This window comes from Orbicella franksi, chromosome 8 (assembly GCF_964199315.1).
Source record: "Orbicella franksi chromosome 8, jaOrbFran1.1, whole genome shotgun sequence".
NCBI lineage: Eukaryota > Metazoa > Cnidaria > Anthozoa > Scleractinia > Merulinidae > Orbicella > Orbicella franksi.
The window spans coordinates 27823287-27835400 of record NC_138152.1 but is presented as its reverse complement, the minus strand read 5'-3'; the positions used below and the strand labels follow the sequence as shown (position 1 = coordinate 27835400).

At 38.9% G+C, this 12114-nt stretch overlaps 1 protein-coding gene across 1 annotated transcript; it reads right to left on the bottom strand.

Annotated features, from left to right (window-relative positions):
- Positions 1-14: 14 nt before the first annotated feature.
- On the bottom strand, positions 15-5090 carry LOC145494372 (anaphase-promoting complex subunit 13-like). Its single transcript, XM_081473825.1, has 4 exons — positions 4632-5090; positions 4468-4555; positions 4285-4332; positions 15-1237 (listed from the first exon to the last, which is right to left on the bottom strand). Exons 1-4 carry the CDS (start codon positions 4677-4679, stop codon positions 1140-1142), a joined length of 282 nt encoding a protein of 93 aa, XP_081329951.1. The 5' UTR covers positions 4680-5090; the 3' UTR covers positions 15-1139.
- Positions 5091-12114: the final 7024 nt, after the last annotated feature.

The following is a 12114-nucleotide window of genomic DNA, read 5'->3' as shown; positions in this document are numbered from 1 at the left end:
TCCTTTAAAATCTCGGAAAATGATTGAAGCAGTTTCAATTGCTATAAACTGGCTCGTAATGAATGAAATGACATCCAGAACATAATATGTGGTCATCCTCACTTGTACGACACAAGACAAGGACTTGTAGGAATTCCCAACGGGGGTGAAAGGGTCTCTAATGAGGACATTTGTTGGCAAGAAAGGGAAGGAAACAAACTAAGATACTTTTGCTGAACAAAGGCAAGAAACCAGTAATTGCATTGGCCTATAAGGGTACCTTTTTCAGGCTCCAGGTATATAGAAGGGTAAGGATTTCATAAGTTGAGGTATATGAAAGGGTGTGGAAATCCATTTAGTTATTTAAGAGCCTTCAATTAAAATATTTTGAACAGGCACACCCTATGGCTGTACGATTTCATTTATAAGGCACTACATGAACATGACAAGAAGACTTACTTTTTTGGTGATTTATTCATAATACAAGCCCGTTATGAAGTATGTTAAAGGGGTACCTATCTTCAATTAAAGGTATACGAAAGGGGGTACCTTCTCTGTCAAAACGGTATACAAAAGGGTAAAGGGAAAACTAAACAACTTGGAAAGATTAAGAACTTGCAAACGCTATTCTTGAAATATGATTTGGAGGCAGCGTGGCCGAGTGGTTAGAGCGCCGGAGTTGAAATCCGTAGGTCCTGGGTTCAAATCCTGTTCTGACCGCTAGTGACATTGTTCTCAGTAGCCCCGAGTTCAACTTCTCGACTACGCTTGTAACTAACCAACTGGTCTGTCTCCCGCCAATTGGGATTCTTAACCTAGTTATGTTTATTTGAATATTTATTTATCATTGTTTGTTTACATTGGTCCTGAAAAGCCCTGATGGGGAGTGGCCAATTACGTAAACATACATACATATATAAAGGGTTGGACCTCGAAGGGGAGCCTCCTCATATAGAACTTTCTAGAGTACCCCCTCCTGGGGGCTGAGCAATCACAAATTTAACTAAAAACTTTGGACAACATGGAAAACTAAACAACTTGGAAAGATTAAGGACTTGCACACACCATTCTTGAAATATGGTTTGCATGTGTACAAGTCAGCAGTTTACATGTGTACAAGTCATTTTACAATCTAGTTCCCTGAGTGTTGATTTTCCAATTTAGTTTCCAGAGTGTTGTGGGGATTCCTGTAGCTGCTGTATTCCAAGATCTGTCCACTTTTGCTCTTGTTCTTTCAGTGAATCTGTTGCACCATTGTCTGTGAGATTAAAATAACCCTATTACTTATGCTGCTTGTGGTAGATCTACAAAGTTTAGGAAACACCATCAGCATCCTTCTCTCTTCGTCATGTAATTATTGTAATTTATTAGAAACTCCTCCTCACAAATTAGCTAGTTGGGTGTAATACTGTTCAAGATTTCTGGGTCAAAGCTATTAGCTGGTGGAATCTTCAAAGTGGTAACTCCGGACTCCTACACTGTAGATGTGCTGTGTATATTACACGGCTACTACCTGTCTTTTTAACTATTATATTTTGTTAGGTAAAAGATACATTTTTGAACAAAGGCTTGAGCTAACAACTTAAATCCAACCTCAGTTTTTAGACTTTGTTAAAAGAGCTATATACCCACAATACCCTAAAAGGCACCACAAAAGTTCCCACTGTGGAACTTTTGAGGCTGAACACCCTTTAAGAGGTAGCTAAAAGGTGTGACAAGCACTCCTGTTCTTTTTATATGGGAGTACTCCCCAGAGCAGAGTTCTTATGTTTATTGTCCTGTTCCAGAACATGTCACTTCCCCTCACAGATGTTTTTCTGCTTGCTTGCCTCCACCCCATTGGGAATTCCCGATGACCTTCCAAAGGGTGAATATGAATATCATCTGGAGCAGCAGCCCCATTTTGCTGCTTGGTTAACTTCGTCCCAACCAACCACCCACGAGTCTCCAATACTGTACCATGCAAAGATCAATCATTTTACATTTTGCGACACATCTTGATTGAAGCAGCTGAAGAGCTTCCCTTTTTTATATTTCCACCAGAACAGCACTATCACCCAAAACTTTCTCCACAAACTTGCAAAGCCACCACACTGCAATGCCGCATTGACTAGCGACATGGCAAACAAAAACTGTAGGCCTGATAAATTCTCAGTGAAGAGATTGGTGCTTATATAGCGACCAAATTTTAATCTCAAATTTTGGCTGGAAATCCAGTGGAAGTGCAGAAAATCAACAGTACAAGTAACTGATCAGGTAGGGACCCTTACACCTATCTGTTGCCGAATAGTTGAATAGGAGATTATCAGATGAGTGTCATGTTGGTGTGAAACTGGATGATTGAAGGAAAGCACAGGTTTAAAGAGTCATTCTCGTATTCAAGCTTGCAAATCTAGCACTTGCACTCTCATCAAAAGGTCCTTCTTGTCTAGAAAATCCCTTTGAAAATTGTGGACTGCAATTTAAGGTTGCCCTTGCTTTGGAGTTGGTACAGACCAACAAGAGGGGGATATTGGTGGGAGGGGGGAGGGGGGGGCTCAGAACAATGTAACAATGCACAAAAAAATAGTAAATGCCACATTTACTACAAGTAAAGTTGACAAAAAAATGTCACCATGACATATTATTTAGCCTCATGATTTGAATGTCTAAATCAAACATAATACTTTTCTACTTCAACAATTTTCCACAAACTAAATACATCACAACGCTTGTCATTGTCTACATGTCGATACTACTTTGGATTGGCAGCTGAAGCATTTTGAATATTAAGGTTACTGTATACCTTTAGAGCACCTTTAGAGGTGTCTCATCTCTTAGCGATGTAGTGCGTTCGGTTTAAACTGCAGATACCTAAACCCCTATATGTAACTTTCAAAAGGTGATTCAGATGCTCGCATTTAGAGGTTGTAAAAAATTCAACAATTCATTTTGTTTCAAAATTATTGATTGCCAGCTCTAAGGGTTTAGGTACCTACAGTTCAAGCCGGATGCCCTACATTACTTAGACAGAAGACCTTATCTTAGTAGACAGTGTTGGTCTATATTCATTTGTTTGTAAAACTAGTATGGATTAAAAAGTTTACATCCTGTCTTGTTAGGTCTGAGAATGGTCAAACAAGGAACACAGTACCACAAAAAATTTCATTACAAAGAACACTGTAGGGGTGATAAACACAAATATCGCACACCTTAGGGTTTAGAATCACTGTAACACCGCAAGGTGGGATTTCATTCATCGCATCACAGCATTAGAAAAGCAATCAACACTGCAACACCGCAAAGCCCCATGCCCCCCTCAACAAAGTAGATCAATCACCATTTGACTATTTCGTCTTGGTTCCAGTCTCATACTTAACACTTTTTGCATGCAGTTGATCTTTAGATAGTGATAGCTACCTGAGGTGGATCCAGGATTTTTCTTAGGAAGGGGTGCATTACTAAGGAATGGCGTAAATGACTGGTGAGGTAAACAAATTTTAAAGACGAATACGAAGAAGAAGACTTCGAACCCCCTGCACCCTGCCTCTAGATCCGCCCCTGGTTTAACTCTTTGCATGAAACACCCCAAATGTCAAATAAGCACCTGTGAAACGAAATTAACTACCAAAAGACATGCACAAGACACTGATTGATTCTCCAAGATTTCGTAACATCATTTATAATATACTTATAGCTGATCTAAACACAGAAACTCACTCTCAAACCATGTGTTTGGGATCAGGCAGTTTATTTTAATCCTACACATACATGCAACACATGGAAAATGATTCATACTAATTACAATCTTCGAAATAAACTATGATAAAACTAGAGGACCATCAAGGGCCTGTACAAGATAATAATTATAATTATAATTAATAACAATTATTATAAATACATAAATTACCACGGAATTATAAACACAACAAAAAAATTAGAACTGCAATGGAAGTGGGTGGGTGGGAAAGCCAATGCTAGTAACTTGAAAAAGTGTCAATAATAGATAGCTATTGCTCTAATGCTAGAATGATACTGATGTGATCTACATCCTAATTCCACTGGTTATATACTAGGTATAAGGCAACACTACAGTTATTAATATTTTACTCTAACCGGTGGTTGTCATGGCTAGATTCATATTAATGTTATCACTATTCAACCTCAAAAATACTTTAAACTGCTTGACTAATTAATGGAAATTTGATTTACAAACTTCTTCCTTAGATAAAATGTTACTCTTATTTAGTGTCCAATAGTAGCGTCTCACAAACAAAGTCTTAGATTAAAAAACGTGTACCGATTTTCAAAATAGTTTATACTTACGGTCACTGTCGTCAACGGGTGGGAGTTCAAATTCTGGCACTGAAATTTCTGTAGAAATAACATGACAAGTTTCAGAAAACAACTTCCCGTTTCAACTGGGATTTGTAAACTGTACGTAACGCAGCGGGCAATCACAGACAAACTGCTGTAAAGTGTAATCCTTCAAATAGGTGCTTTCCATACCGTCATTTGGAAGTTCATCTCTCTGCCAAGCCTCGTCAATCAGCTCCAACAATCGGCCATCACGGTGGGCATACGACAGCTCGCTATCCTGCGAACAGGATATATACAAGAATGGAAGGGTAAGCACGTGTAAAATGTACTGAAGAAGACGTATTGCAACCAACCTGAGACATCTTCAATTTGAAAAAATATTCCAGGCGTCTTCTCAACATTGCAAAAAGACTGGTGTCTGGTATATTTTTTTGATGGATGGGGAAGCGTTAGTTCCAGTTCCCCGAAAATCCCTTTACTTTCCTCTGAAGAACTAGGGCGAGCTCTAGAAACGTGTTATACGAAAAATTTGTGCGCCTTAATCTTCAGGTGGTGGTGTGCGGCCCGATTACCCTGTTTATGACCAAAATCGGCGATTTTCCTCCTTCCCTATTTATGACCTGACCAAAAATTCGATACCCTATTTATGACCGTTGAGTTGCCCTAAACATAAATTTTGAAGGGCTTTGTTAATGGTCTTTACTATCGGCAATGGTGAAAAAGTAGCCTCTTCTCGTGACAACATACCCAATTCAAGACTAGACAACAAAAACTATACCTAATTTAAGACCAAAATGGCCAAAATCGATACCCTATTTATGACCAAAACGGCGGAAAAACCATACCCTTTAAGACCGCACATACCCATATAAGAGAGTAGCCCCCCCGGGGGGGGGGGGTTACCTCCACGCTAACTAAACATTCAAATGTTTATTGGTTTCAGTAATGAAGTGAATCAAACACATAGCCCTTGGGTTATCTTTACTAACCTACTACTATGTCAAATATAAAACGCATCCATTTTAGTAAGTTCTCGCTCAAGTATTTTTATATTATGGTTCATAGTTCTGCGATTAATTAATCCGAAATACAATAGAAGTAGAGCTCCAAGTACCGACGAAAAGGGCCGTCTTAAAATCAGGCTCTTGATTGGTCGAGAATACAACAGCGTTCCTGAAATTGGCTAAGGACATTATCATTGATTACGCCAGTTTGGAATATAACTGAAGAATATTTCAATCAACAACCAGTCCCCTGAGCACATAACAAGAGAAGGAACTTACATTTCAAACTGTTGAGTTTCCTTGATAACTAAAACTGTGATCCCTTGTCGGCTTCTTATATATAGCACGGAGGCAGCGTGGACGAGTGGTTCAGGGCGCTGGTGTTGTACTCCGGAGGTTCCGGGTTTAACTGAGGCCTCTACCTCTCCACTGGCTGGATTTGTTTCTCGGTAGTCCCGAGTTCAAATCCTCGGTCACGCTTTGTAAATAGTCCGCCAACTGGTCTGCCTCCTGCTAGTTGGGACATTTAACTATGTTACTTCTATTTTAAATGTTTGTTTCCTTTGTTTCAGTGGCATGCCTGTAAACTAGCTAAGCTTAGTGCTTGTATAGCTAGGTACTAAAATGGATGCATTTTATATTTGACACCCATAAGTAGTAGTAGGTCAGTAAAGATAACCTAAGGTCTATGAGCTTGATTTACTTCGTTACTGAAAACCAATAAACCTTTAAATGTTTAGTTAAGCCCAGTCCACACGTATCCGGATATTTTTGAATCCGCAACTTTTTCTTTCCGGATACGGCTTCTGTCCACACGCATCCGGCGAATTCGGCCGCGAATCTGGATATTTTTGAATCCGCTCTCCAGAGTGCAAAAAAATAAATCCGCAACGAATCCGATAACGTGTGGACGGTGAATCCAGATATTTTCGAATCCGATGACGTAGCAAAATCGTGTCCAGTCTCTAACCGAACAATAAACCAATATGGCGGCACAACGTGTAGGCCTAGTTTCGCTATAGTGAATCTGGAGACCATCGGATGCGTGTGGACAGGCGAATTCGATTTGAATACCCTACGTGTGGACGGGGAAATTTTTGAATCCGGAAAGAAAAAGTTGTGGATTCAAAAATATCCGGATACGTGTGGACGGGGCGTTAGTGTGGATGTAAACACCAGGGCAACATTAATATATAAAACTGATTATTCAAGGTACAGGCATACTAATAAGAGTCACTCTTCCTCAGTAGAATCAAAAGACCCGCCCAAGGGACATGGCTGCTCTTTACCCACACCTACCTTAGTCAGCCTCCGCCATTTTTGATGTCACCGAAATTATTGATATTTTATGGTGAAGCGAAATCTTATTGCTTTATTGTAAGTTTTGTTCCTGAAAGTATGTTTAATTATTTTTAGTAGTAGTTTGACAGTGATTTGCTTCGTTTCCACACGCTCCGAATAAAATATAATAGCCAAACTTTCGCATGTAGACAAAAGCGAAGGTGCGACTGACTAGGGTCTTTGTTTTCAATCAAGGGTACCTCGGTTTTTCTATTAGCGCAAACTGTTTATAATGGCCCTTTTCACTGTGGACATTTCCCATGTACAATGTAATCCAACGAAAAAGAGTTGCTCGTAAATATGGGCGAAATTTAAGGATACTCTTAGTCCAGCGGAACAAAACACATCGTTCATTTGACGTCTTGTCAAACGTTGTCAAGTGACAGGTTATGTGTTAAAACTTCAAACAGTTGGTAAAGATTCAAGACATTCACATAACTTGAAGTTTTGTATGAAATCGTTGACTTTTTTCGTACTTGATATGTGCTCTAAACCTATACCTTGCTCAAACGTTGCTCAGAAAGGCAAACCTTGCTTGATGTTGTTAGAACCCTAAAAACTTGCTCAAAAGTTGCCAAGCTCGATCGAGACAGGCGTACATGATAATCTGGGAGAGTTGGCACCGTGCTGTGAACAGGCTCCCGACGAGTGCGAAAAAAATAATAAAATAGGGGGAGCGAAGCGAACCTAGCGGGGTGGGAATTTTTCCTCTCCAGACCACTCTCGGCTATCTCCGCCCGCCTCTTTTCTTCCTCTCCATATAACACAATCGGGAGCCCGTTCACAAGCTCAGTTGGCAGAGATCTTGTGTACGAATTGAGAAGGTGTCCACGCCACCTTTGCCATGCTTTGAGTACAGGCAATATTTGTGTCAAAGCTTTACTCCTGCAAAATTTCTTCTGAACGGCATTGTTTTGTTTGTGAATGACATAACGCGGCTTTTGAATTCGGTTTGGTCCTTATGACGACCTGCGCAAACTTTTTCCTTGCGTAGTCTCTCATTGTTTACATAACTGTCTTCTCGAGCGGTATAAAATGATACCAAGCTCTAACGTCTCTTATCGTTTCAGCTGTTTGGAGCATTCAGTTTCAGACCCTTCACACGACAGTCGGATTCGGATTCGGATTCGGATATGGTCTGATGCACTGCCAAAAAATAATAACAGAAATAACACTGAAGCTCATAGTCCATACATGCAAATTTCAGCTATTTTCAATTGACTTATTCCTATTGTGTTACAATTGTCTGGACATATAGTACCATGAAGATCCACGAAAATCCAAGACATCAGAGGTCAAGCGGAAGAAGGAACGAAAAATACCAGAAAACGGTGTCACGTCTGCCCCGATTTATTGATCTTTTTTAAAACTCTATTTACTATTTACTTTGAATGAATGATATTCTCCTATAGTTCAGAGAACGTTCCCTTATTACGGAAATCTAATTAGTAAATCACGAATCATGTGCTTGTAAAATAGCAAATCACGCATCGCGTTATGATGTCCTGTCCCGCGTCACGCGGCCAATTTGGTATCAATCACGCGCCCCACTGCTAATTTTGGGACGATCATGCGTCACGCAAAAACCCTTTGTCACCCTCTCTTTAATTTTGTTGTTCGTCGAATGATTTTGATCTTCTCTGAACGAGCAAAAAGGTTTGTTAGGCTCTCTTAATAATAAAAATACAATTCGTCAAACCGAGCACTAGCTGACTTATACTCTTTTTTGTTTAATGAGACTCTTTTATCAGAATATTCGAGCTGAAATTGGCGAAATTTTAAGAAATGTTACGAATATACTCAAGACTGAGTGAATACGTTTCTAGATCCGATAAAAAAATTTTCCCCCCAAAATGCACGCCATTATCAAGGTATAGACTAGTAACAGAGCTAGGAAAACGAAACTGTTAGGTCTATTCTAGCTGCTCAGTATAGGTAGGACTGAGGAAAAGTGGCAGTTTATAAAGAAACTGTTGAACTGCAACGGTGGGCAATTGAAACATTCAGGAATTGATATAAGAAGGCGTTTTTCTATACAGCTTCCGTCATTTGTTGCTTATAACTGACCGTTGCCGACAGGTTATTTTTGACAGTTGGGACTCGCTTTATGGCCATACCGCTGTGGAGAGGTTTAAATTAGAGTAAATGTACCGTCCGCTTCGGGAGATAAAAAAGTGGCCGTGGAGAGGTAGCTGTTAGTGTAGGTTCGACTGTACTATTGAATGAGTCCTGGACAGAAGTAATCAACCATAAGACTGAAGTGGACTGAAGTAATCTAAGCAATCACATGAACTCTTTCTGAATTCTTTTTCAAGAAATTTTATTTACTATTTTTCCTTCTCAATCACATCGTTATATTAAATGCACAGCGTAAGGAAGCCGGCGCTTGTTATTTCTAGCACACTTCGATACAATTTTGAGCGTAGCCAAATCCATGTCAGGCTGACCGTATCTGATTTGCAACCATCGCATTTACCAAGGTCATCTGAAATAAAAATGAACGACGTTAGTAGATCTTAGTAGTCTTTGCAAGCGCCTAAATTGTGTCGTAAACAGAATGTACGCAAGATTATCCGGCACGTAACTTTGTAAAGACAAGCAACGAGCGAGTGTCTCCTCACTCACCCTTGGTGAGAATAATATAGGAAAAGAACCGGTCAAGAAAAGGAAAGCCCAAATCCAGGCATGGGCAGCATGAAAAAGCCATCTGTCTTTTTCAGAACCATTCTTTTTTTTTTTGTTTTTTTTCACGGCGTGCAAACATTTATCACACAACTTCATATTTCGGTGGGCAAATAACTAAAATCAACCAATCAAATTGCTTTCTTGTCAGTCCAATATTTTTCGAGTATTCGGGATCGGGAACCATCCCGAAGGATCCCGCGTGATCTCTCTTGATGGTTTTCTTGTAGTTTTACGCCTTACTTTATTGCATAAAGAACAGTATTTTATAGGGGAAACCCATATAATACCAGGTATGCTGCAAATCAAAACTTCTTTAAGCCATCAGTACGCACCAATTATGGTGTATCTACATTTCAATTCTCCGCAATAAAAATCTGGGAATCTGTCCCACCAGAACTTAAACGTTTTCCTTATATGCTCTTCAAAAAGCGGTATAAAAGATTCTTATTGACCACTCAAAACTGACCATAGTTTAACTGTTATAGCTATGTAAGATACTGCTGTATAATATTCAGGGCATTGTTTTCCTTTTATTTTAGCTTGCATTTATGTATTTCTTTCTTCTTTTATGATAATAATATCGTCTTTAATGTAAATATTAATTTAAATTAACTTAGCATGTGGTCAACGCCAGCTTATATCTGCATGACAGTGACCAACTCGAAAGCTCATTGGCTACTTTGGTCACTGTACGTAATGAAGTATTGTTTCTTCTAGTTAGTTTCTATCTGTTTTTAATATCTCTTTTTAGTGGAAATGCATAATACAGTTATGTTTTCAGTATACAGATTTATATTGCTGTATAGGTTTGCCAATCTTCGTTCGTGTTCTCTGTAAGAATCATTTCTTCAGACTGATGTATTTTCATCCACAAACGCCAAAGGAAACTACTCGAGGTGCTTTTCAGCGAGACTTAGCTGGCAGTTTACAGCCTTTGTCGGATAAATCAAAATCACCGTTAATATCTAGAGAAGCTAGACGTTTTCAAGAACAATACTTCCAGTCTGTTAGTTCTCAGAGATTTATTGTGAATTTCACAAAGTTGACCTAAGGAATTATTTTTATGTCGCCAGAACCACATCATTAGTGTTGTTTTCAGTTCGTGAATTTGTTGCTTCCACAGTACGATTACATTATTACTAAACAGAAAACTTCCTAACGGTAAACGACAGTTTAAAGTTAATATTTGTTGGTCATATGATATTTTTGGATTTTCATATCCCACAGCAAATTACCTTCCTAAAGCAAAGATGACTCAACTAAGCCTTATCCTTCTGGTTCTTGTCTTCTTTGGGTAAGTGTGGATAGCACGAGGAAAAAAAGCATTGAGGTGTTCATTCACATTTGTTCAGTTACTTTGATCAACTGATTACGACTTTGAAACAAAAGCTACATTTTGCTCTTTTACTGAGGAAAACTAGAAAATATTGAACGCTTTCCAAATTGATTTCACTGTACATAGTAGAACTCCCGTCAACTGATGGTAGCCAACGGGATTATTTAATGATAACCGTTTTCAAAGGGTTTATTTTGACTCGGTATTGCTCATGACAAAAAAAAACATTTTGTCGTCGTCATATATGGCTGCCTAAGCATTACAAAGAGATGAAGGCAAAGACACAAAATGCAAATAAAGGAAAAGCGCGAAAGCGTCACAACCAGAAACATTGATATAAACAGACAGAGGAAAATGACAAATGCATTGTTATATGACAAGACCCTCTCGGTAAGAGAAAGACAGAAACGATTTATATAACCTAGAAGAACGAAACGAAAGGTTTTTTCTGTAAGTACAAAATCGCAGTATCTTAATTAATAATATTTATCAGGACTGGACATTTTTAACAATACCATCCTTGTTCTGAATTATTTGATTACTGTTTTGCTTTATAAAAAGTAATTGTTTTTATTCTTGGATATTTTCTGGTCCAAAGTGCTATCTTTCAAGCTTGTTTCACAATGTACAAGACCACATAACAAGCTATAAAAGTTTGCTAGTTTCTCTTCCTACCTTATAAGCGACGTAAACCTGGATGTTATTGCGAAAACAGGAATTTACTCTACTGCACCGTTTTTTGCAAGAGATATATAAGAGGAAGTGACCCCACAAAACGACTGTAATATTCCTTTCGGCCGCCACTTTTGTTAAGGCGCTCTGCGTCTTTGGATCCGTAACTATACGGAATGGTACCTTTCGATTTCTTTCCGAAAGTTGCAAAGTGTGACGCTACAGCCTCCTCCTACGAGAGTGTTCATAAAAGTGCGTTGTAACCTTCTTTGTGCTCTGTTTTATCAGTGCCTGGGAAGAAAGGTAATGTGGCAGTATGGAAAAACGGTTTCAGCCAGCATGGCGATTTCTGGCTCATAGGGTGCTGCCCGGCAGGTAAAGACGATAAACAAGATCAATTAATTTAAAGGCGTGAAAGATCATACCAGTCTAATATGTTCGTAACTTTGGAAAATTTTAGGTGGCTCTAAACCCCGTCCACAGAAATTTTTTAAACTTTGCAAGACGTTGCATATTATCATACTCGTCACAATCCCATAATAGAAATGGAGGTCTTGGAGCTCGTTTTTAAAATATAAGCACTAAAATCTAAAATTCACGGTGTTTTTAACAGGTTGCTTTGTTGCTATAGTAACATGTTATATTAAAAGGATGACCGCAACTTGTTTACTAATGATTGGGTACTTGAGTGGTACCATTATTGTAGCATTACTTGATAAACAATGATAGGATTCATCCTTCAAAGTATAGCTGTTGAGAATTCGAAAGTGCTGGAAACTGTTGCCAGCCTCCTTAAAG